This window comes from Dipodomys spectabilis, unplaced genomic scaffold, assembly GCF_019054845.1.
Source record: "Dipodomys spectabilis isolate Male_0828 unplaced genomic scaffold, ASM1905484v1 ptg000107l, whole genome shotgun sequence".
Classification (NCBI taxonomy): domain Eukaryota; kingdom Metazoa; phylum Chordata; class Mammalia; order Rodentia; family Heteromyidae; genus Dipodomys; species Dipodomys spectabilis.
The window spans coordinates 1,851,200-1,878,166 of NW_024870784.1; the positions used below are offsets into that span (position 1 = coordinate 1,851,200).

The window sequence follows — 26,967 nt, forward strand, 5'->3', positions numbered from 1 at the left end:
TATGAATTACTAATACGCAAACCAGTCCCTTAGGAATAGAACTATGTGGTAAAGAAAAGTGAGCACTGTGGGGTTTTGTTTTGTTTTGCTTTTAATCAAGTAAAGTAACTCAGGCAGAAGGGGGCTGCTAGTCAATTAAGTGGCTAAATATATTACAGCTTGCTTAATTGAAGGAAAGGATTTAGGTCCTGGTTTAATTGCATTTTGAGACTTTATTGAAAGTCTGTTCTTTTAGTTAACAGAAAGCATAACTATAGATATAGATAGCCTTCGTTTTTTAAATTGTTTGGAAATGTCTGAGTAAACTTTGAGTATTGAGGAAGAGCATGTTCTTTAGCATTATATTTGAGACATTATTTCTGTATCTGAACTACCCTTGATTTATTATATGTGTCAGGTTATATCTCAAGTTATGATGATGATGCTCTTTCATTTAGATCTTGTCACATGTACTTCATATGTGACAGGGACTGCAAATTGGATAACAGTCAAGAAAGTACAGGCAGTTGTTCTTGCAGTATAAGCAAATCCCAGTGCTCTGAGGCTTGTTTTCTTTAGTGGCTCATGGCAAACATTGCCAAGACAGGAGTAAGAGTGACGGTAAACAGGGGAGCCAAGGATCAGGGTGTGTTTTTCCTGACACACAACTAATTAGGTCGAGTGAGAATCAGACACAAAAGCCGTCCCTCCCTAGTATTGAATGTCATCTGGCCAAGACTTGGCAACCGCAACTTCTTGACTCTTACATCTGGAACTAATTCTTTAGCTCCTTCCATGACAAGAAATGTAGTCTTAAATATTGAAACTGTTATTTCACTATTTGACCAAACCCTATAAAATGTGGTAGTAAACGCTCAATGAAGAGAAAACTTTGATAGTTGTCAGCATTACTAGTCAGTAAGGTGATTCTCATTAGAAAAGGTAAATCTTGAAACAAAGATTTTTGGCAAAAGGACAATGTGTGATTGGAGAATAACCCTTAAGTCTAGACTAGAAATAAAATTGGGGTTATTTTAGTCTCAGGTATTTATCTTGTTTATTATTTTCCTACAACTTGATGACTGTATTTTAATTTTTGTAAATAGAGGAAAGTTTCTTATCTGTATAGAATTAAAATCATTCAACATTGATTTTACAGCAGCCACTTTGCCAAAGAGTTCTTCCTTCAGTAGATCTGGTCCAGGGTCACAATTAAACACTAAATTACAGAAGGCACAATCATTTGATGTGGCCAGGTAAGCTTGTTTGAGTTTGGTTAAAGCTGTTAGCCCATAAAACTTAAAAAGTAATTATATGTATCCTTTATTTGTTATCTTCTTTAGTATTGTAGACTGCCAAAATAATGTTTGAAATTTTGGGTAATGTTACTAGGAGTTTTTTGTTGCAGCAATCACAGGATCAAATACATTCTATTTTCTTACAGGCTTTGGGTATTTTTCTTTTCTTTCTTTTCTGTTTTAGGGATGATAAAATGATAGTAGTAGAGGTCATAGGGTAGACCAGTGCATATCATGTATGAAGCCTAGGCTCAATCCTAGCACCAATAAAAAGAAAAAAAAATTAAAGAACTATTTGTGTTTATTATTTAAAGTTAATATATAATTTTTTTCTGTGAAGATTAAATCTACATTTGGTCTTAGTTTTAATTCTGTCTTGGATAATTTCATAGAGTTGATGTGGCTTATTAATAAAGCCCAAGGATGGTTTTTGTTTTGTTTTGGTGCCTGTCCTGGGGTTGAACTCAGGGCCTAGGCTCTGTTCCTGAGCTTTTGTGCTCAAGGATTGCTTGTACTCTACCACATGAACCACAGCTCCATTTCTGGGGTTTTGGTAGTTAATGGGAGATAAGAGTCTCACTAACTTTCCTTCCGGGTCTGGCTTTGAACCATGATCCTCAGTGCTTAGCCTCCTAAGTAACTAAAATTACAGGCATAAGCCACTGGTGGCTGGCAAAGGCCAAATTTTATTTTTTATTTATTTATTTTATTTAATTAATTAATTTATTTATTTATTTTTGGTCCCGTCGTGGGGCCTGAACTCTGGGCCTGGGCACTGTCCCTCAGCTCTTCAGCTCAAGGCTAGTGTTCTACCACTTGAGCCACAGAGCCACTTCCGGCTTTTTTCTTTTTGCTTATATGGTGCTGAGGAATGGAACCCAGGGCCTCGTGCATGCAAGGCAAGTGCTCTACCACTGAGCCACCTTCCCAGCTCGAAGGGCCAAGTTTTATAAAGCAGATTATTTACAGTTCACTTTATTCAAATATGTGTCTCAATATTGGGAAAAATGGCCTTATTGTTTATATTTTGGCAGATATGTCTTCTTATTATCTTTCATTTTTATTTTCTTTTGCCCCTAATTTTTTCTTCGCATACTACTACAGTAAACTAGCAAATTAAGTCTCTTTTTGAGAATCTCTTTTTGTCGTCAAACTTTTCAAATGAAGAGGATGTAAAAATGAAGGTCATCCAGCTTTTCTTTTTAGTCTTCTCTAGAAAAAGTGAATCAGGTGATTTTCTTCCTTTGAAGATAAAATGTTGAATATTTTTTAAAAATGATTTAAAGAAAATCCATAAGCTGAAAAAGTACTGTGCCAAAAGCTTTATACACATGAACTCACTCTTTACACAGGTTGACTAGACTCAGAGAAATTAAGGAACTTGCACTTATCAGTGTTAGTTATTTTTTATTTTAATTTTTAAAATGTGTTCTGTAAATTTTCTCTAAAAACTTCAATTCATTCTAGTATGTGGGTATTCATTATTTTAGTTATGATTTTATTCCTTAAGATGGCTAAACATTTATTTTATTTTATTTTATTTTTGTCAGTCATGGGGCCTGAACTCTGGGCCTGGGCACTGTCCCTCAGCTCTTCAGCTCAAGGCTAGTGCTCTACCATTTGAGCCACAGCGCCACTTCCAGCTTTTTCTGCTTATGTGGTGTTGAGGAATTGAACTCTGGGCTTCATGCATGCCAGGCAAGCACTCTACCGATGAACCACCATCCCAGTCCCAGTTAAACATTTATTAAGCATCTACTTTGCCCAAGAATCTTATTAATTCCATTTTACCCAATAATGTGTAATATATGTTGTAAGATTGTGAACGAGGAAGTAAACCCAGAGAGGTTTTAGTCCTAGCCTGTTATTACAGCCTTGTAACAGTGGAGTTGCGATTTAAACATATCCCTATTAAAATTTGACTTTCCTATACCATGTTGAAGTTTTATGTTTTTCTAGCTTTCCACCAGAAATTTTGAAATATGCCTTAAAAACTATTTCTGACATTAGAATGAATGTTGCTCATCATTAACAAATATTGATGCTATATAATTAGAATGTTTTGAGTCATTTAAATTTTCAAGTTTTTAATCTATTAAATTCTCATGGCTAAGAACCATGGCTTGATAAGCGTTATCTAGTACAACTTCTGTGCACAACACCCTCCTACTGTGGTGTGCAGAAGCAAGATAGCTAGCTCCTTGACAAATGGGCAGTAGTTGGAATCAGCAGAATACCAGTTAAAATGAGAGAGTTGTTGCAGGCGTTTTTACAGCAGAATAGATCACGGTAAGTTTTTATTTAAAACTTCATAAAAATCAGGAAAAATGAATTTATATCGATACTTTTCAAGTGTTGGTGAGCTGGTTTTCTTTGCTTTATAAAAGATATAGAGTAAGTATAAGTACATAGACAAGAGATTCAGTGCATGGTTCAAATTTGGCTGTCATGTAGGAGACATGGATATTTTTGTGTGACTGACAGGAAGTTGCATATGAAGCATTATTTGTAATCTGTCTTGGAAGAGGAATGCCATTTTTACTGTCAGCTCAACTGTTATGTTTAAATTACTTTGTTTAGATATTGGACACTTAACAGATTACCAGTGTGATTTTTGTGTGGACTGTGGCATCTGAGGAGAAAAATGCCAGGATATGTAGCCCAGACTGGCTGCTAGCGGGGGTTTCCTTAGGGCAGGGTAGTGGCACATTGGCAAGAGGAAGTTGGTGTTGGATGGCAGTCAAAAAAGCAGAACCCTGTCTTTTACTACTCCACTGATTTATCATGACCCTGGAAATCTTCTCTTCTGTCTCTGGGAAACTATTTTCTGGGAATATAAACTTCCCAGAAGGAAATAATCCCACTTCATTAAGAATAGGTCCCATATTTGGTGTATAACAAGGTAAACATTTTGGAGAGTACCTTTGAAGAGGTACTTGTTGATCAACATTGCTTTCTAACCAAAGGAGAGTGTTCTAAGTACTGAGGAAGACCTAAGCATGATATTTCCATGTTTCAAGAACCTTTAAGTTATCAAATACAGAATGTATATATTATATATATATAGTTTTATATATATAGGATATGCGACAATAACTTGAGTTTATTATGCTTCTCCATGCTTCTAGAAAAATTCAAAGCTTATTTATTTATTTTGAGAGAAATGTATGTAAATGAGGAAGGGCTAGGATGTTACTCAATGATAGAGCACTTGCCTATTCACACAGTGTCCTGAGTTTGATCTACTCTACTGCAAAAAAGAAAAGACTTTTCAAGTTAGATATCCCAGAGACCTTAGTTTATGGTATTCTCAGGGCACCAGTAGGCTGCTCCTACAGTTTATCATCCTCCTGACCTTCCTTTTTTTCCAACAGTGCCCCTCCAGCGGCAGAATGGGCTGTGCCTCAGTCATCGAGGCTGAAATACAGGCAGTTGTTCAATAGTCATGATAAAACCATGAGTGGACACTTAACAGGTATTTACAAATTAAGTCAATTTGGGAAATGTGGTCTTCGTTTGAATGCAGTTTGTTTGTAAATATTGGGCCAATATTTAGAAATATTGACATTTCCAAAATGTCTCTATTTGCCTACTTTTTTTGTATCTGTGCCTTACTGGGACTTGAACTGAGGGCATTGTTCCTGAGATTTTTAGCTCAAGGCTAGTACTCTACCATTTGAGCTATGGCTCCACTTCCAGCCTTTTGGTCTGAACATAAGAACTCACAGACTTTCCTGCCCTGACTGGCTTTAAACCATAATCTTCAGATCTCAGACTCCTAAGTAGCTAGGATTACAGGTGTGTGCTACGAGGCCTGGCTAGTCTATATTCTTGTTACTCCCAACACATACATGGACTTTTGAATACACACATGCATTTGCACGCTTTGCATACACATGCATACACATAGGCAATTGGAAAGTTATTTATACATCAACCAAAATAATATATCACTATTTTGTAAGAGCTCAAAAGTGAAAACCCTGAATATCCATCAAGATGGAATGGATAATAAACCATAACACAGTCACACAATTATATGCTATGTAATAATTAAATTATTTTCTGTAGCTTTACATAAGAAATATATTGAGGGCTGGGAAGGTGGCTCAGTGGTAGAGCGCTTGCCTTGCATGCCAGAGGCCCTGGGTTCGATTCCTCAGCACCACATAAGCAAAAAGAAAAAAAAAAAGCTGGAAGTGGCGCTGTAGCTCAAGTGGTAGAGCGCTAGCCTTGAGCTGAGGGATAGCGCCCAGGCCCAGAGTTCAGGCCCCACGACCGGACTCCCCCCTCCTCCCCAAAAAAAAGAAATATATTGAACAAAATAAGCCAGACTCAATAGAGGACTACTTTGCACATAGAATTAAGGCTATACTTGGTGGGAGGTGATGCTAGAAAAAGAGCCTTCTAGGGTATATATTATTTATGACCTGGATAGTCTGAATATTTTCCTTTTGGAAAATTAATTTTCTAAGCTATGCAGGTGTTAACATCTATCTATTGTGTGCTTCGCTGTCAGTGTTTTATATATAAATGAAAGTTAAAATAATAACTAGCATTTACTGGGTACTTTTATGTGTTAACATTATGTTAAATCAGAAGTCAGTGTTAAGGTTCCTTATAAAAATGTATCAGAGATGTGTTGATTGGGAACAAATCTGGGAAATGAGAAAATGTAAGTCCAAATAAGAGATACTTCTTCCCCTAAGTCATCTAGCAGAGCAAACCAAGCTAGGATCCATGTCCACAGCTCTCCCCTCCTCTCATTGATGCTTTCTCCTTCATCTTTACTCTGCTGGAATCTTGTGGTGATTCCTTATCCCTGCTGCTTATCGTGTAAAATAACATCCACTTCTGTGCTTATTGATGAGGTGACATTTGGAAACCTTAGTTTACCTAAAAGCAGTTCATAAGCTGGATGCCAGTGGCTCACTGCTGTAATTCCTAGCTACTCAACAGGCTAAGATCTAGAGTATTGAGGTTTGAAGTCTTCCAGAGTGTCTCAAAAGCAGTCAGCAAAAGGCAGGGTGGGAAGTATGGTTCAAGTAGTAGAGAGTAAGCAAGTCAAAAGTTCAAGCCCTAGTATTATTCACCCCCCCCCCCCCAAAAAAAAAAGTTGGTAATAGGAATCTTCTCAACATAGTTTCTGTAGCTGTCTATTTCTTGGTCCATGGATCTTCCTGGACCCATACCTTCAGAGATAGTGCTGGAAGTAAAACATATTTATCTCTTTCTCCCCGATACTGCTTTATTTAAATACTCAGAATCTGTGTAGCTTTTGTCTGAAATCTAAAACTAGTTTCAAGTCAGAAATGAAGATATTTATAGCTGTTGTAAAAAGGAAAGCTGATTTCGAAAGAGTTGAAATTCCAAGAATTCTTTTTTTTCCTAAGATAGAAAATGTGTTCCAGTCTTAGCTTTGATATTAGTCATTTGTGCACCCGTGAACAATCCAATCCCCCATTTTTAAAGTCTGTACAATGACATGATTAGAAGGAATCACTCTAAGTCCCTTTCCCCCTCTAAGATGCTCTTAATTTGTGTGATGATGGTCGGAGTGGAGGCAGCAGGTGGTAGCTGCATCAGGAAATGTTCTATTTGTAGAGATTAAGTCTCCCCTTAGTAAATAAAAGCCCACTACAAATAGAGATGGTAATCTGGACAAGAAGGTAGATTATATTTGAGACTAATCTTTTACATTTTCATTCTTTGTTAAACATCCATTGACTACAAATATATTGAGTATGCATCAAATGCTGTGTTATGCTTTGTGTTCTTTGCTTTTTTGCTGGGATTTAATTTCTGGGTAGTTTCAATACTGTGTAAAGTACTCTTGAGTGCATGAGCAAGCCCACCAACCACCCCAGTAGTACTCTACAGGGAGTATTTGCTAACTCATCTTCATGTCTTTTACCTGGCTTCTGTTTAGGTCCACAAGCAAGAACTATTCTTATGCAATCAAGTTTACCACAGGCTCAGCTCGCTTCAATATGGTAAGGAACAAAGTGTTCCTTGGTTTGTATAAAGTACAAATTTTGTTTCTTATATTAGTATAGCCTCATGGGTTTTTTTTAATTAATATTACTTGAGAGGATATTTAGAATATCCTGATATTCAGTGAAATGTCTCCAGACTGTGATGGAAGTCCCTTTCGGTGCAACTTCATTTCTGGTTGAAAACCATTCATCAAATTCAAGTTTGACTTTCATTGTTGCTTTTTGTTTTTGTCTATGGTGACTACATCACAGATATAATAATGTATTTTGGTCAGGAGGCTTATAAGTTCTCTTATTTTGTAATTATTTTCTAGTGGCTATTGGTGAGCTTTGTCTAGTTTCTACCTTTTTTAAAACATTTTTAAAGATTTTCCAAAGTTATTATACATTAGTTGTACAGAGAATGTTTCATTGTGACATTACCATACATGTATTCAGAGTATCCCATCAACCTCACCCCCCCCCATTTTTCTTCCTTATCCCCCTCTTTAAAAACTAATACTGTTTCATTACTTTTTTTCATATATGCATCTGAAGTACTTTGACCATAATCTCCCTCTTTCATCCTCTCCATCCTCCTCCCCTCTTATACAAATACCTATCCTCAGGTTTCCTTACATTTCAATATTAACTGGAATGGGTTCTTTTACTTAAGTTTGGTGATTGCCTGGGAAATGGGCCTGGTCGCCACTGTTCTCCTGCCAAGCTCACGACTTTCCTGCAGGACATATTGATGTGTGAAAGTTTGCATATGTTTTTCTTTCTTGCTTTTCCTTCTGCTGTGTTGTATAGACTGCCTTTTGCTGTAGAGTAGATTAGCTCAAGAAGCATCTTATACCTGTGACCCACATAGACCTCTTAAAGTCTGGGTAAGCATCAGTATCCTACGGGTGTCTGAAATACAAACTTAAGATGTAACATTGTACAGGTTGACTGAGAGATCATTAAATCAAATGAACTAGATTTAATTTCAATGTCCTCATGAGGCCAGAGTACAATGAAATGATATTTAAAAGTGTTCATCCATATCTTGTTTCTGAAAAAGACATTTGAGGCATCTTTTATTCAAATATTATATTCTCCCTTTTCACAGTAAAAAATTAAATGTTTGTGGCAATAATCTATAAAGGTAATTATGGGGAAAAATAAGTATCCCAAGTTCTTTCTAGTCTGAATTACCTAGCAATAGCTAATAGTGGGACTAAATAGGAGAAGAATAAGGAAGAGCAGGCAGTATTTTTCTTTTGTTCTGAGTTTCTGGCATCAGGCAATGGCAAAGTAGAACAGAAGGGAGACCCAGAGTGTGTGGGGCAAGAGAGGAATTGAGTAAAAAGAAATGTAGGAATTTGGGGAGTTCTGTTCACTGTGAAGAGGAATGTTTTTTAGTGGTTTTTTTTTTTTGTTGTTGTTGTTTTTTGGTTGGTTGTGGACCTGAACTCTGGGCCTGGCCACTGTCCCTCAGCTCTTCAGCTCAAGGCTAGCGCTTTACCACTGAGCCACCTTCCCAGCTCTATTTTTTAGTTTTTTTGTCATTGTCAAAGTCAGTTTCCTAATGTCACATTTGTCCAGTTGACATTCTAATAAATAGACATGTAGTTTCCCATCTTCTTTTGGTGTCTAAAACTTGCTAAATAAAATGGTAAACTTGAGCCTACCAGCAAAAGCTGTTTACTGTAATTATCTCCTTACAAAAAAAAAAATGATGCACATTGGATTTCTAGAATAAGAAGACAGAAATGCCTTAACTCTGGAGGCCATTAATACCTGCTCATATAGGCCTAGATTAGGGATGGCCAGCCTGCCCAGTGGGCTGGATCTGGCCTGCACCACTTTTGCAAATGAAAGTTTTATTGTAAGACAATACCTGTTCATTTATGTCTACATCTGTTTATCATGGGCGGAATTGAGTATGACTGCTTGAACAGTAAGATGGAGTTTGCATATCTTAAAAAATATTTACTACTTGATCCTTTGTGGTTTGTCCATCCCTGGTCTAGGACATAGCATTTGAAGATACATAGAACACAAGTGTGATGTATTTTAAATGGGCTTGAAAGGATTGAGGAGAGTAATGTTTCAATCATAGTACTTGTCGTATGACTAGCAACACCCTAACTATGTGGAATACCTTATTTTATCCTTGGAAAAGACTAAAATAGTACTACTTTTACAAAGTGAGGCACATGCTCAGTTGGCTTAGAATCAGAATAAGAAAGTAGAATATGTAAATCATTCATGAATAGTAAGAAGCATGCATTTTCATGAAACAGGATTACAATGACCTTTTTGTTAAATTAGGAATCTTTCTGACATTGATCAAGATGGAAAACTCACAGCAGAAGAATTTATCCTGGCTATGCATCTTATTGATGTTGCTATGTCTGGCCAACCACTGCCACCTGTCCTGCCTCCAGAATACATTCCACCTTCCTTTAGGTAAGAACATTGGCTACGTAAGAAATTGTGTATTTTGTCTGTGAATTCTAAACTTGGTATTGTTGACTGCCTATCTTACAGTGATTTACTATCCTGTGGAAGTAACTTAAATACCACGATGCAAGAGACTCTTCTTCTCTAAGTTTTGGGTTGAGCCTGGGCCACTTTTGTTCTTCAGAGTATTTGTGTATTCCGTATATTAAAAGCAATCAACCAAATACTGCAAGGTTGAATTTTTATAGCAACCTATATAACTGAAGCTTACCAGAAATTTTAGGAGCAGATGCTAGCAGTGAAAGAGAAACTAAATGAACCTGTACATAGGAAATAAAACAAAGTGATTACACCTGTGACTCATGTAAATCCGAGAGACAACAAAAACTCTGCCAACATGGATATTATGATCAGGAAGATAATTAAAGAAAAATACCTTGCTCTGAAAAACCCTACTGAATAGACTTGTCAAGATAGTCCCAGGGTCCCCTCAGCAGTCTGCTGTAACCTGGATGCAGGTGGTTTATGCAGGTGGTTTATCCATTCTTAGCTCACTCCTGTGCTCTCAGGAGGCTGAGACATGGACAGGCATGGTTTGGAGTCCATTTGAGCAGAAAAATCTATAGGATTTCATTTCCACTTGACCAGCAAAAAGCTGGGCTGGGTTCAAGTGGTAGAGTGCCAGCCACGCAAAGGCAAGATAGAGCAAGACTGATGCTCCTGAGTTCAAGTCTTGATGCTGTTAAGAAAAAAAAAAGGGGGCAGTACTTGTCACCCTGGTCAGCACATGTACTATATGCACATACCACCCTGCCCAGCACTATCTTCTGGTTGTAAATATGAAAGATAAATATGGAGTCTCAGCTAAGCATTAAGATGGATACAAAAACAAAGGGTTTTCTTCTACAGTCCTCAAACTTCAGGAGAGAGTAGGACAAAGTCTCTGTAACATGAGAACTGGAGTCAGCAATATCAGCCCATCCGTAATACCAGAAGCTTGCTGAAGAAACTCCCAACTAGCTGGGGGCAGTTTGCCTGTAGAATCTCATAACAACAAGTAGCTGAGACAGTTTGCCTGCAAAATCTCACAGGTGCAAGAATTACTACAGAAGAAAGTTAACAGTGGAAACTTTTTTTTAAGGCAAAAAAAAGAGGGGGGAGATTATTTAATTATTTAAAAGAGCAAGATTAAAAGTTTAACGTGATAATTGGTTTTTTAAAAAGTCAGTGATTTTTTTCCCCCTAGAACTGTTCTGAATAGAGATGGTTCATGCATGTAAGAAAGATTGAAGAGAGATGGTAAAGGAAATAGCTGCCCCTAATTAGCTGCGCTCCAGGTCTTCCCTGTGAATAGTTAGGAGAATAATGGTCATTGCAGTGAACACTTGCTGAGTGCTTAGTTTGTCTCAGACATGTTCTAACATTGTGATATAGCAGTTCTAAACTTACCATGGGTTTTGGTTTTGGAAGGTGAAGGACTTAGGGGATCAAACCCAAGATCCGGTGCATGCAAGGAATGTGCTGTATCCACCACTGACCTACAGTCCCAGCCCCAACATCTGAACAAGCTCTGTGCTCAGTACCTAATGACATTCAAATAAATACTCATTTTATTTGCTTTTTTACGTTTTTTTTTTTCCTTCTGTTTTCTTGTGTTGGACATTGAACCTAGGGCCTTCCTTGCATATATTAGGCCACTGAACTACATTCCCAACTCTCTTAAATTGCCATTTTCAAAAACTTTTTTTTTTTTTTTTGGTTGGTCGTGAGCCTTGAACTCTGGGCCTGGGCGCTGTCCTTCAGCTTTTCAGCTCAGGGCTAGCGTTCTACCACTTGAGCCACAGCACCACTTCCGGTTTTCTGGTGGTTTATTGGAGATAAGAGTCTAATGGACTTTGCTGCCTGGGCTGGCTTTGAACCACAATCCTCAGATCTCAGCCTCCTGAGTAGCTAGGATGACAGCCGTGAGCCACCAGCACCCAGCCAAAAACTTTTTTTTTGGGGGGGGGGGGTCCAGTCGTGGGGCCTGAACTCTGGGCCTGGGCACTATCCCTCAGCTCTTCAGCTCAAGGCTAGTGCTCTACCACCTGAGCCACAGTGTCACTTCCGGCTTTTTTTCTTTTTGCTTATGTGGTGCTGAGGAATCGAACCCAGGGCCTCAGGCATGCAAGGCAAGTGCTCTACCACTGAGACACCTTCCCAGCCCCCAAAAACATTTTTTACGTAGAGAAAATGAATTTTCTTTTCTCACTGTGAATGAAATTTGCTCCATGATAGAGTACTGAGGCTTGAGCTAAGGGCCTTGTACTCTCACTTGGCTTTTTTACTCACAACTGACATTTTCCCACCTGAACCACACCTGCAGTTCTGGCTTTTTGATGGATAATTGGAGAGAAGACTCAAAAACTCTGCTTTGACTGGCTCCTAACCACAATTCTCAGATATCAGCCTGCTTAATAGCTAGGTTAGTAGGTAATAGCTAGGATAGTAGGTAATAGCCACCAGCTTCCAGTTTCCATTATATGGTATATTCTGTAAGTTCTTTTTCATAGATTGTCCAGTTTTTCGTAACTTTTCCAGTTCTGCATACATACCTTATATATGGATTTCTTTCTTTCTTTTTTCTTTTCCATTACTGCAGAAGAGTTCGGTCTGGCAGTGGGATCTCTGTCGTAAGTTCATCATCTGTAGATCAGAGGTTACCAGAGGAGCCAGCTTTAGAAGATGAACAGCAACAGTTAGAAAAGAAATTACCCGGTAAGGCTGCTTTTATATTTGACTTAAATCATATGTGAGATTTTCTGTCCAAATCAAAATAGAACATGGCAAAAATTGAGGTAAAAATAAATTTAGCCTCTGACATTTTTGCTGTTGTTATTGTACTCAGAAAAAGACACTTTTTAATGTGCATTTGGACCTGGATTTGTCTTGAGACACAGCATTTCTGTATTTCTAATGCACCTTTATCCTAACTTTTAACCTAAAGATGGTTGGTTATATACTACTAAACAAAATTTTATAAATGTTATCTATGGAATACAGTCATTTCTTAGACCCACCAGTATAGAGGTAGAAAGGCAAATCATCATCTACTATTTTTTTTCTTTCTCATATTTTCATAGGAGAATTGGATTCTTAGTAACAGCAGGAACCTATTTTAAATGTAATGTGAACCTATTTTAAATAACTCATTTACAATGGTAAATCCATCCTATTAAGTTAGTCTAAGGTGTCTATGAATTATTAATAATGAAATGATATTATTAATGATGAAATGATACTAAGAAGCAGTTGAATTTATTATGAAGTCTTTTTATCTTATCTACTTTGTCGGTGTCATTTTGATGCATTTTATGTGCTCCACAGTTAATTACCCAGCTCTGGAGGATAGCTTTCCAAGTTGATTCTTAAACTAAATTACTTTTCAATTACTATAAATGTTCTATGTGCATGACGTGTTGAGTACAGTGAAGAACGTTAGCAATACATGGTTAATAAATAATAATATATGGTTCATACTCTCTAGAGGCTTACATTATAACAGAATATTTAAGACAGACATACAAACAGTCTAAATCAGTACATATAAGTGAGATCAATTCTTGATGGCTTTATATATGCCAAACACTCTATGATTGGTTTGCATAGACCAAGAAGCTAGGGAGTAAATCTCCAAGGGAACAGATTACACTTGAATTGAGACTTGAAGATAACTAGGGTCAGTACAAGGGGAAGTGCCAAGTTTTGATAAAGATGGAAGTAAGCTGTCAGTGGTAGATTAAGGACATTAGTTCTTAGAATTTGAAATTATCTTTTTCTGCTGGTTGTAGACATTAATTGAATATTTTGAAGGGGAAATATTTTTGTTAGAGTATTTCTTTTCTGTTCCTTTCAGCAACCATTTATTATGTGCCAGCTATATACTAGGAATAATGCTAGAACCTAGAATTTTAAAAATGAGAAACTTTTGGTGTTTTTGATATTGAAATGGTATTCATATACTATGAAACTGAATTTTGTTTCTTGGTGGGACTGGGGTTTGTACTTAGCTCATCATGGTTACTAAGCACTGCCACTTGAACCACACCGCCAGCCTATTTTTGTTTTTAGTTGTTTTTCAGATAAAATCTTACACTTTTGCCTGGGCCAATCTTGGACCAAAATCTTTCCATCTCTGCTTCCCAAGTAGCTAGGATTATAAGCATGTGCCTCCATACCTGGTTCAACATTATAAAATGCAAACTTTATTGACCATCTGAGCTTGGACTGCAATAAAAATACCATACATTGGTGATGCAGTATCAGAGTGTTAGGCAGTTCTGTTTTGGATGAGGTTGTCTTCCTGATTTGCTTTATATGTCCTCACATAGCTTTTCTTCAGTGCCAACAAGCAGATAAAATGATGTCTTTCTCCTTTTTCTCTCCCTTTCTCCTTTTCTAAGACCACTAATACCCCGAGGGCCACACCCTCATGACCTATGCTAATATAAGAGCTGCATTTCCAGAAACTACCAGTTTGATATAGTGATAAATTTGGGGAGGATGCAGACATTCTGTCCACAACAGTGGCATTTAGTACTCATAATGCTGAGCTACTACCATCTCTATCTTGTTCCAAAAGAAAACTGCGTAATCAGTTCTCCATTTTCCCCAGCCCTTGGCAACTCCCTGTCTGCTTTCTGATTGCTTGTCTTGGATTTTTCATGTATTGGTGGAATCTTACAACCTTCGATCTGTTGTGTCTGGTTTCTTTCACTTAGCATAGTTTTTGGATCCCTCTGTGTTGTAGCCTGGAGCACTACTTCATTCCTTTATGGAAGGAGGCACTTGATGGCCAGAAGGAGAAGTGAGCAGTCTGTTTATGGTACTTTTTTTTTTCTTTTTTTGGTGCAAGTCTTAGGACTTGATCTCAGGGCCTACATGCTATTACCTGAGCAATTGCTCTACCACTTGAGCCACAGCTCCACTTCTGGTTTTTTGGTGGTATTAATTAGATATGAGACTTTCTTACCTGAACTGGCTTCGATTCTTAGATCTTGGCCTCCTGAGTAGCTAGGACTACAAGTGTGAGCCACCACCAGCTCCAGACAAAGTGAGAATTCTGAAAGTGGATTTGGAAGTAGAATCCTTAAAGAAAGCTTTTTCTAGGAACATTGTTTGGTGATGAAAGGTTAGGGAAAAAGGGTGTATTCATAGTGCCTATCAGCCAGGCATAGTTAGAAAACTTGGGGAATTACAGATTTTAAGTTGTACTGAATAAATGCAGTGAAACTTTTCTTCACAAAGAGTATGTTGAAAAATCATGACTTTCCATAACTGATCATAATTTTTCATAAACTCTTCCGTGCTTTTTTTTTTATTGTGAAACTACTATACAGAGGAGTTATAATTACATGGGCAAGATGAGTGCATTTCTTATCAAGCATTGTAGCCTCCTCCTTTGTTTCCCTTTCCCATCCCTTCCCATCCTCCCCCTGCCCCCCACCCAATCCTCCCCCCCCCCCCACCAAAGTTATAAAGTTCATTTTCAACATAACGACTTGTACATCTCATTGTTGCAATGGGTCCACCTGTATACCTATTTAAACAATTTGTTTTTCCCCCCTCCCTTCCACAAATTATACCGACATCAAATACAGTGAAAGCAGGGGTTATACTGTGGGAGAGGGACATACATAGCAACAAAGAAATAATCTTATAAATGTGTTAGAAACAATCGCATGAAAGAAAAAAAAACATTTGAATACATATCTTAGGGTTCATTTCCCTAACATTACCTTATCTGACCTTTTCTGCTTGACTCAGCTGTATGGAGATTCCTCAAAAGATTCCACATAGAGCTCCCCTATGACCCAGCAACCTCACTTTTGGGCATTTACCCAAATGATCACAAACAAGATCATGCTAAAGCTACCAGCACAACCATGTTTATTGTAGCATTATTTACCATAGCTAAGATATGGAACCAACCCAGATGCCCCTCAGTAGATGAATGGATCAAGAAAATGTGGTATATATACACAATGGAATTCTGTGCCTCCATCAGAAAGAATGACATTGCCCCATTTGTTAGGAAATGGAAAGGATTGGAAAAAATTATATTAAGTGAAGTAAGCCAGGCCCAAAGAAACATAGGTCCCATGGTTTCCCTTATTTGCAATATCTTCTGTGTTTTGAAGTAACATTTGAAGATAAGAAGCGGGAGAATTTTGAGCGTGGCAATCTGGAGCTGGAGAAACGCAGACAAGCTCTCTTAGAGCAGCAGCGCAAAGAGCAAGAGCGCCTGGCTCAGCTGGAGCGGGCTGAGCAGGAACGAAAAGAACGGGAACGCCAGGAACAAGAGCGCAAAAGACAACTGGAGTTGGAGAAGCAACTGGAAAAGCAACGGGAGCTTGAACGGCAGAGAGAGGAGGAGAGGAGGAAAGAAATCGAGAGGCGAGAGGTGAGCAACTGTAGAGCAGCCCCATAACTCAGTGGCTGGTGCCTGTGATCTCAGTCCCTTCCTCCCTCCTGCTTTCCCTTCCCCTATTATACAAGTGATCTGTTCATATAGGACACTCTTGTAGTCTGTTTATTTTTCTTTTCCCAATTCAGAAATTTTAATATATTGAAAGAGTTGTATAACCATTATCATTGTCTATTCCAGAATATTTTCATCATCCCAGAAAGAAATTCTATGTCTGGGTTTTATTTAGCATGGTCTCTTCAAGATTCATCAAATTGAACCGTGAATCAGGACTTTATTTTTCTTTATGTTGAATAGTATTCTGTTACATAGGCATATAATATTTTATTTATCTATTAATAAGTTGATGATAGGTAGTTTTCTTTTTGGCTATTCTACATAGTTCACCTTCCCCTCCTCCCCTCCCCCTCCTGAGGCTTGAACAACTCTAGGACTGGGCACTGTCCTCGAGCTTCTTTTGCTTGATGCTAGCACTCTACCTCTTGAACCACAACACCACTTCCAGCTTTTTCTCACAGACTTTCCTGCCCAGGCTGGCTTTGAACCGTGATCCTTAGATCTCAGCCTCCTGAGTAGGATTACAGGTGTAAGCCACTGGCACCCGCTTGAACTTTTTTTGGTACTGAGGATTAAACCCCAGGCTTCCTGCATGCTAGACAAGTACTGTCTACTAGAGCCACACCCCAGCCATGAATATTCTTGTCAAATTTTTGATGCTATGGTCTTGTAACAGATCACTAAAACCAGTTAACTATTTTTCCAGATTCTTGTCTCTGTACTTATACTTCAATAAAAATATGAAGAATTCTATGGCTTGAGGAGGATGGGTGTGCTGTAATTATTTTAAAACCACTGTAACAGTATCATCTCAATTTCATTGTTTTTCAGCTTTTTCTTCACACTCCTATAAATATGGGTATGAAATCCTCAGTCTGTTCTTTGGAAGGCTTCTGAAATTGGCTGACAGACCCAGATAGAGCCCACCCAATCTGTTGTCTGTCTTTTAATCTATTACTACAGAAGCAATGCCATGGGCATTCTCTCATATGAATGAAGTATAAATGAAGAATTCTTTCTTTATTTAAAAAGTAATGCCTTAGAAGATACACATGAACATAGATATATACTTATATATAGAACATGAATGTCCATTGTGATACTTGGGGGGAACCTAAAGGAGGTAGGGAAAGTAAAAAGAATGATAGTGAAAAACAGCTAACCACATCGTGTCTATGTAAAAAGATGATATAAAGAAACACACTGGAAGCTGTTGAACAGTGGGTGCTACAGTGAATGGGCAAAGAAGACCAATAAAGGAGTGGGAAGGGAAAGGGTGAATATGTTAGAAGTATACAAATAGAACAATGAAACCTGTTGAAACTTTTATGAATGGAGGAAGAGGATGAGGAAGAGAGACAGAAGGGGTAAATTTGATGGAGGACATTATATGTGTGTGTGTGTGTGTGTGTGTGTGTGTGTGTGTGTGTGTGTGTATGGAAATGTTAGATAAAACCCCCGTGTACAACTAATAGATGCTACTGAAAAATATTTAAAAAGCAAGCAAAGGTTTCTCCTCTCGATTGTTGTTTTGGAAAATGTAACAAAAGCTGCCTTTTGTTTTTGGTTCTTTGGTTGGCTGGTTGGTTGGTTTGGAGCCAAGTTCTCGCTCTAAGCCCAGTCTGGCCTCAAATGTGTGAGCTTCCTGCCATGTGCTGTGGTTACAGATATATGCATAAGCTTCCTTGTATTCCAGTTGATAATATTTATTTATTTATTTATTTTTATTAGCTGCTGGAGATTGAATCAAGGTCTCATGCATGCTAAGTACCTGCTTAACCATTGAGTTACAGCACTTACCAAGATTTTAATTACTAGAATATACCACCAAAAGACTTAACACCTTCCTTAGATGTAAAAAAAAGTAAATGACATTTAAAATGATAAAATATGGGAGGCATCACTAACCCCAGGAGATGCAGTGGTGACTAGATGCTGGGCCTGCCAGCTTGCTGATGGAGAGCTTGCTGGTCAGTGCCAGGCTCTCTGACGTGTGTTCCTCACACTCACCAGCCAGTGCAGAGGGGAGGAATGACAACTTCTGTGGTTAAAGAAAGGAATGCATGATTAGGAATGGGGAAGTCACAGGCTTTGAATACTTGAGATGCAGCTTGAGTACTTCTAATCCAAAAACCTGAAATCTGAAAAGCTCCAAAGTCCAGAGACTCTACTTCAGAAGTTAAATAGTTTAGATTCTTTAGATTAAGGATGCTTAACCAGTAAAGTCTATGTAAACACTTTAAAATCCAAAAAATTCTAAATCTGAAACATTTCTGAATAAAGAATAATCTATAAATAATTTCTCTTTTAGTGGAGGGAAACTCAAATTTGTTTGTTGTTTTTGGGATTTCAGTTTGATCTTACTAGATAAAGGAATTTGCCTTCTTCCTGTCTGTAAGAAGAAGTACTTTATCACGAATTCTTGAAGTCAGGAAGAATGTATTTCCAGTGTGAAATGATCCTGTTGGTACTCATTTTATGGAAACAAAATAATTTTTTATAAAAAATTATAGATATTCCCTCCCCACTCACAGAAAGAACTCCTATATTTTTCTAAAAAAATTTTATTGTCATATAATTTTTTGTAGTGTCTAAAAATCTTACCTTTAGAAAGTAGAGCTTAGCAGATGACACTTTTTTTTTTTGTAAGACATTGTATAAGCAGTGCCAGTTGCCCAGGCCTGTTATCCTAGCTACTCAGGAGGCTGAGATCTGAAGATTACAGTTTGAAGCTAGCCCTGAAAAGGAAAGTCCATGAGACTCTTACCTCTAGTTAACCACCTAAAAGCCAGAAATGGAGCTATGTCTCATGAGGTAGAGTGCTGCCCTTGAGCAGCAAGCTCAGGGACAGTACTCAGCCCCTCAGTTCAAGCCCCAGGACTGGAAAAAGAAGAAAGAAAAAAAAATAAGCCCTGTATGGTATAAGAATTGAGAAATTAATAAGTTCTTTGTTAATATCATAGGCTGCAAAACGGGAACTTGAACGACAAAGACAACTTGAATGGGAACGGAATCGAAGGCAAGAACTTCTAAATCAAAGAAACAAAGAACAGGAGGACATAGTTGTACTGAAAGCAAAGAAAAAGACTTTGGAATTTGAATTAGAAGCTCTAGTGAGTTAAGTTTTCTTATACTTGGGTTTTATTCTTGGATAGGACCCATGTAATGGGCAGAACTCATGGTGTACTAACTCCTGTTTCTTTTCATTTGTTTAAGAATGATAAAAAGCATCAACTTGAAGGAAAACTTCAAGATATCAGATGTCGATTGAACACCCAAAGGCAAGAAATTGAGAGTACAAACAAGTCTAGGGAGTTGAGAATTGCTGAAATCACCCATTTACAGCAACAATTGCAGGTGAGAAAGTAGAACCCTTAAAAGCTCTCAGACCACAGTGCTTTAATCTTAATCCATTTCACTTCTTTACTCAACAAATATTCAGCTCTTTTAAAGACCAGGCACTGGGAGGCAAAGGTGAAGCTGGTAGGTAGGATCCTAGCCCCAAAAGTAAACTCTGCAGGTGTTGGCTGAACCCAGCTCTGGCCTGGCTTATTGGCCCCAAAGCTGCAGCCAGGAACTGCAGGGAGGAGGAACCTGCCTCTGTTTACAGAAGGGACTGTCACTAACAAAATAAGTTTATCAGAATGTTTTGAGCAGGTGGCTCCCCCCTGTAATCGCACCTGTAATCGTAGCTACTCTGGAGGCAGATATCTGAGGATTGTAGTTTGGATCTTACCTGGGCTGGAATTGGAATTGGAGATTCCTATCTCCAATAAATAACTCAGAAAATGTCAGAAGTAGTGCTGTGACTCAAGTTGTAGGTAGAGTACCAGCCTTGAGCACAAAGAGGCTCAGAGATAGTGCCCCAGGCTCTGAGTTCAAGCCCCAGGACAGGATGGAGGGAGGGAGAGGAGAAGGGGCAGAGGGGGAGAGGATGTTTTGGAATTAACTGAATTGGAAAGATTTGCTCAATTTATTTAGGCCACTATAAATTTCTTTCAGCAGTATTTTATAGTTTTCAATGTGTGAGTCCTGTGTGTGAGTACATATGTGTGTGCTTGCACACTTGCTGGTACTGAGGCTTCAGCGAGGTCCTAGACACTCTTCCTTAGCTTTTTGGCTAAAGGCTAGGGTTACTGGTAAGAGCTAATACTATTTTGTTCTGTTTGGTTTGGTTTGGTGCCAGTTCTGGGGCTTGGATTTAGAGCTTCCTTTTCTGTCACAGCTGGCAATCTTCTACGTGAGACATAATTCCAGTTCAGCTTTTTGCCATTTAATTGGAGATAAGAGTCTTGAGGATTTATCTACCCAGGCTGGCTTTGATCCATAATGTTCAGATCCCAGCTTCTTGAGTTGCCCAGCCAAAGTTAATTTTTATTAAGATAAAAGTCAGATATTCTTGCTGGATGCCAGTGGCTCATGCCACTGAGATGTGAGGATCATGGTCCAAGCCAGCCCCAGCAACAGGAAAGTATGTGAGGCTGTTCTCTCCAAGTAACCATCCAAAGACTAGAAAATGGAGCTGTGGCTCAAGTGGTAGAGCATTAGAATTGAGCACAAGAAGCTCAGAGACAGCTCTCAAGCCTTGAGTTCAAGACCAGCACACACACACACACACACAAACACACACACACATACATACATGTATGCATTCATACATATATGCATACATACATATGGTTCTTATTATGGAGAGGCTGCCATTGAAACATAAAAATATTCAGTACTATTTCACCTGAATTTACACAAATATTGTGCTTGGTAAGTTACCCATACAAATTCCAAACTGCCTTGCACAGTGTAGGTTTAGCCTTTTTCTGTGCCAGTTAAAAATTGTTTCAAGACTTTCTTGTACCTATTTGAAATTCCACCCCATGTGGCAGTAAGATTCTAGTTATAACAGATCTCATTGTTTTTTTCCAACTTTAGGTATATGATAGACCTAAATTCAGTCCTAATTCTCTGGTCTGACCCTTTAGCTCATATTAGAGTGATTCCTACTAGGTTTGCTTGCAAATAAGCAAACTTTCTGCTTGATCCTGAGCATTGTGAGAGATCACTGCAAAATTCCTCTGCAATCTTACTTAAAGACTATTTTTTAAAAGCTTATAATATTCAGTAAATCGACAGCATTGTAAGCAGTGTTAAGAGAGCTATAACTTGTCTTAATTTTATTTTAGTGCAAAGCACTTGGCAAATAGCTAATTCTTTGGCAAGAATGCAAGAGCCATCCTGACTAGCTATTAAATGCATAAAGGATATGGGGTGTGATAGGAGTGTCTGAGAGCTGAGAACACTGACTTGAGCTGTCTCTTACTGAGATGGATGGGGTAGTGTTCCCTGACACTCACTGTTTTTTTCCTTCCTCTTTCCCTAGGAATCTCAGCAAATGCTTGGAAGACTTATTCCAGAAAAACAGATACTGAATGACCAGCTAAAACAAGTTCAGCAGAACAGTTTACATAGTAGGTATTCTGCTTTTAAAATGGACCTCCTTTCCTTTCCCCCCTTTCTCTTCCTTTTCTCCTTTCCCTCTTTTCTCTTTTCTTTCTTTCTTTTTGTTTTTCCCTTGTCAGTCAGGGGGCTTGAACTCTGGGTCTGAGCACTGTCCCTCAGCTCTTCAGCTCAAGGTGAGCACACTACCATTTGAGCCACTTCTGGTTTTCTGATGGTTAATTGGAGATAAGAGTCTTACAGATTTTCCTGCCTGGGCTGGATTTGAACCACAATTCTCATATCTTAGGCTCCTGAGTAGCTAGGATTACAGGCATGAGCCACTGGCACCTGGCTCTTCCTTTTTTTTTTTTTTAAACTTCAGTTTTCCTCCTTTCTTTCCTCCTCCTCTCTCCTCTCCATCTTTTTTACCTTCCTTCCCTTTCTCTCTGCCGTGGGTCATACCTGATGGCTCCTGCATTTGAAACATATTTTTATCAGCAAGCTGCATCCCAGACCTTAACCTTTTCTCCCTTTTACCAACAAGAATTTTATTACGTGACATGAAAACTTTAAACAACATTTCCTCACTGCCAACTTAACCTTTTCCTATCTTGAAATGTTTTTCTGTAAAGGAGACTCACTTCTTACACTCAAAAGAGCCTTAGAAGCAAAAGAAATAACCCGGCAACAACTAAGAGATCAACTGGATGAGGTGGAAAAAGAAACTAGGTCAAAGCTGCAGGAGATTGATATTTTCAATAACCAACTGAAGGTAAGTAACTCTTCTATGTGTGCCGCCATGTATGTTCTACCCTTTAATTTTCCTGGCTGTTCAGATGATTAGTTGATATTGAATACAAGGCAGAAAAATATGTTACACTGGTTTGTCAGCCTTGGTGAAAGCCTTTGTATTTGTGGTTGAGCATTATATCATCTAAATTGCATTTTTCTCCTTCAGAACATAAAAAAAAATGAATTTGGCATCTATGAATTATGGCTGAGTGAATAGCCCCAGCTTGACATCTGTCTTTAACCTGAATTATATTTTTATAATTTCTATCCTTTTGCCTATTTTTAACTACAGTAAGTTGAATTCCAAAAACTAGCCTCCCAAAACTTCCTCTTTCTTGTGTTCTTTGAAGATTTTTTTTCCTTTGAGATTTTTCTGTCACTTCTTACTTTGAAGATTTTGCTTAAATGGAGATCTTATTTTGTTACCTTACATTTTTATACTTTATTGCTTCTTGGAGTAATTACTTTTGCCTCTGTGGTATATGTTTTTATCACACTGAACAATAAAACAGGAAAATGCTAGAGCTCTGGGAGAAGTTAAAAATCACAGCTTTTTTTAATTCCCTGTGCCACCTTCTCATCTCCCCCCACCCCCCCTTCCCGGCCAAACTGGGTATTTGATGCTCTCACTCCTTGGCTGGCACTAAACCATCTAAGCCACACCTCCAAACCCGCACACCCTCTTTCTGTTACAGTACTTTCAATTTGCCTTTACAACTTTATGATCTTAAAAATATTAACTATTATAAAATCAGAGCAGAAATTTCTCATTTCTTAAAGTAATGATTATATATTATGTTACATATAAGTAGACATTATAACTTTTACCAATTATGTTCTTATCAAAAATCAGATGTTACTCTAAATATTTTACTTTTTTAAGTTATAATTCTATACATTTGATTCTGCCCAGTTTAGCATTTGATACCAGGAAGCAGTAAAACTCCTTTATACTAAAATAAATAAACAAATAAGAGGAAACATAGTTGAGATTTTTGGTTGACCTCTGAATCGAGAATCTATGCCAGACTGTCTAGACATCTGAGTTTGAGTTATTTGTGCTGTTCTTTCAGAGTATTCGGTAATGACCTTTTCCCAGTTGTACAATTCCAGGAAAGTGCTCTTGGGAGAAATATTTTGTAGCCAAATTAGTGTTTTTCTTCACTTTGAATATTTGTGTGTGTGTGTGTGTGTGTGTGTGTGTGTGTATACACTGTGTTCTATATTCCTATATATGTGATTATGTGTGGTGTGTCACAGCAATGAGTTCTTCATCTTGAAGTACAATCAGAAGGCTCACAAGAGCTCTCATTCTCACTACTATTCTACTGTTTTAAGCAAAAGAACATAGCATCGCAATATTTTTTGATAGTCTCATGGAATGTAAATTGTTAGGTACTCAGTTACCTTCTGAATTCCAAAGTATCATGTTGATTCCTTTTCTGGAAATGTAGCTCCTTTAAAAAAGGTTTAGATATTAGAAAATTGTACTCTATAGGGAGACTTCTAATTAATGCTTATATTTGTGAATTAAATAACATTAACAATTGAGTTGCTGTTGCCTTAAAATGTGGTGTAAGTTACTCTTATGGCTAATTAATTATGAGCAATTACTAATTAATTGACTAATGCTGCCTTCAGTACCTATCTCTTTTTTCCCACTGGCCTTTTTTTCCAAATATACTTAGATTTAGACAGAACATTCTTATATGTCTCTTTACTACTCTTAGTTACCTATTAACTTTTAAACAACATGGAAAAAAGCATAACCTAATAATAGCTATATTTTTTGCTACTTAACCCATATTTGGAAGGCTAAGTAAATATGTTGTGCTGTCTCTTATAGTTTATTATTTCTACAACTTCTCTTAAACCCAGTATAGCTAGAACAGAAACAGTTAAAGAATGTAGGGATTCATAATTTGAAGCAACTGAGAGACTGAATTAACTGTTTCCAGAAGTTCTCTTTTCCACTATTCTTTGTTTTAGATACAGTGGATACTACTAAGCATTTTTTTCCGATTTTGGAACCTGTATTTCTTATATGATTAAATAGGTTAAGAAGAGCTAGCAATCAGAGCTTTGGGATTTCTTCCATGCCCTTGATACAGCAGTGCCTTAAGATTTATTTAAGCTGATGTTGGGAAAATTGGCTTCTATCTTGCCCAGGGGAAGTCTGCAAGCTGTACAGTAACTGTTCCACATAACTACCCTGATGATGTGTATTCAGTTTATTCTGAACCTTCCTTTCTCAAAGGACAGCCAGCTGCATAGAATAGAAAAGAAAGAAGCTAACATTTATTGTCTGTATTTCATGTTCATAAACACTTTTGCCTGAGAGAAGAGGAATTTTAAAATTAGTTGACCAGAATACTAAACTTATATTAAGTGATTGGCTCCACAAATTGGAATAACATAAAACAAAAATCAGTTGCAGCAAGTCAGTTATGTTCACATACATCCCAAAGTCATGCCCAGGTTCTCAGGTATAATGATCATATAGGAAATAATTGTACCCTGGCTCAGCCCTGATTCTAAAGTTTAAAACAGCAGTTGAGAAGTAGCCATGAATTTATAGATTTGAGAACTTAGAGATGGAATGTTTTACCTTTTTCTTTTACAAACAAAACATAATCGTTCCCTGCAGAATGTTTAGTTCACATCCATTCATGTTTTTGAGGGTTTCTTCCATTTTCTTCAGTTCAGGAGAATTCTTACCAAAGATCTGCTAGACAGCAATGGAAATTCTTACGTCTTTATTCAAAAAGGAAAAAAATTACTGCTATAATCAGATTAACAGTCTTTGTTTCATATATAGGATGCAGTATACTGAGAATATATTAGAAGGCTGTTACTGTTGGGATTGAAGCTCTAGCCCAGCCTGTATGGGTGGAAAAAAAAAAAAAATTCGGAGAGACCTCTTTATCAATTAAGAACTGGGCCACAATGGCACTAGCTCGTTATCCTAGCTATCAGGAAACCTAACAGGTATATCAGCTCCAGGCATTCTTCTAGGCAGGAAGTATAACCCTGTCATGTTGAGGTTGGAGGCCTGGTTCTGTGGTAAGAGCTCCTGCTTAAAAAGCAGAAGGTCCTGACTTTCAAACAACAACAAAAAACAACAGACCTCAAAACATACTGACTTAGAATTGCTGTCTGCATCTACCAGTGACTCCCTGTGTCAAATATAGTACTCTCAACTCCTAGACTTTTCTGATTGCTTAGAAACCAAGAGCTCACTCTTTCCTTTCAGAGAAGGATGTTTTCCATGCATGTTCAAACAAACAAACAAACAAACCCTAAGATGAAGGGTAGGGGTTTAAGTGGTTGGCACTTCCGTAGCATGTGCAAGGTGGTGGAGTCAATCCTCAGTACCACAAAAAAAAAAGGGTGAGATCCCAAGAAAAGTGTTTCTCATTTGTCATCACAATCAAGAATTACTTGAGAAAAGAAATGATAATCTTACCATAGTGATTCAACTTTGTGTTTTTTATTGTTGTTTTTGTATTTTGAGGGAGGTGGGGGCTTGAATTCAGGGCTCTGAGATCTTCCTGAGCTTTTTGTTCAAGGCCAGTGCTCTGCCACATGAACCACAGCTCCACTTCCAGGTTTTTACTGGTTAGTTGGGGATAAGAGTCTTTTAGCCTTTTTTACCCTGACTGGCTTTGAATCTCCATCCTCACTCAGCCTCCTGAGTAGCTTGAATAATAGGCATGAGTCACCAGTGCCCAGTTTTTGCTTTTGTTTTTGTGTTTTTGTTTGTTTTGGTTAAGTAAGTCTATTAAGAAGGGCAGAGTGGAAGAAAAGGAGAAATTATAGTACTCTAAGATATGGATGCTCTTGTGTTTGAAATTCCCCATTGACAGACTTTGTACATGTGCTGTCTTTGATATAAACTAATTTTTTCTTCTTGATAATCAGATGAAATACCTAACCATTGAATTAACCAGAAATAATTGATTTTGTTAGTTATTGTTGCTAGCATGAATTAGTTCTTAAAGTAGTTTTACTTCATTGGACCAAGTTTATTTCTTCTTTTAAGATACATCTTCTAGGCAATGAATATTTTATCTTAAGAAATCAGTCATCTCAAATTCATGCTCAGAAAAATTAATCTAAAATTATGGCTTATCTGTAACTTCTTTAAACCCCTAGTTTATAAAAATGAAAATTCTCCCTTTTGAAGAAGCTGCGTGCCTAAGACTACAAAGACACGTAAATAATTGTTTTTCTTACTTGTGTGCTTACCTGAGGTATAGAAATAGGGCTCTAACAAGTGTCAAATGACATTCCTGATGAGGACTTTTTGGATAATAGCATTTGTATTTACCTTGCCTTTGGCAAAGCCAGTAGTTACTATGAACAGTTTTCCTTGGTACTGACACCTTCATGGGTGGTTTTTATTAGCTATAATAATAAGCAGCAGCATGAAGTTTTATTTATAGTGTGCAAGGCTCCATTGTATGTCAAATAAGGAGAATCCAGCACTGAAAGAGGTGAGGTTTAGTGTTTC

At 37.7% G+C, this 26,967-nt stretch overlaps 1 protein-coding gene across 5 annotated transcripts in view; it reads left to right on the plus strand.

Annotated features, from left to right (window-relative positions):
* The window catches only part of Itsn1 (intersectin 1), a 185,575-nt gene that overhangs the window by 72,528 nt on the left and 86,080 nt on the right, over positions 1 to 26,967 (plus strand). For all 5 annotated transcript variants that reach the window (XM_042687179.1, XM_042687175.1, XM_042687176.1 and 2 more), the window contains exons 7-16: positions 1,139 to 1,235; positions 4,652 to 4,752; positions 7,207 to 7,270; positions 9,572 to 9,709; positions 12,345 to 12,460; positions 15,883 to 16,145; positions 19,190 to 19,339; positions 19,443 to 19,583; positions 21,604 to 21,691; positions 22,295 to 22,434. In XM_042687179.1, coding sequence (XP_042543113.1) covers positions 1,139 to 1,235; positions 4,652 to 4,752; positions 7,207 to 7,270; positions 9,572 to 9,709; positions 12,345 to 12,460; positions 15,883 to 16,145; positions 19,190 to 19,339; positions 19,443 to 19,583; positions 21,604 to 21,691; positions 22,295 to 22,434 — 1,298 coding nt within the window. The remainder of the gene's footprint in view (positions 1 to 1,138; positions 1,236 to 4,651; positions 4,753 to 7,206; positions 7,271 to 9,571; positions 9,710 to 12,344; positions 12,461 to 15,882; positions 16,146 to 19,189; positions 19,340 to 19,442; positions 19,584 to 21,603; positions 21,692 to 22,294; positions 22,435 to 26,967) is intronic.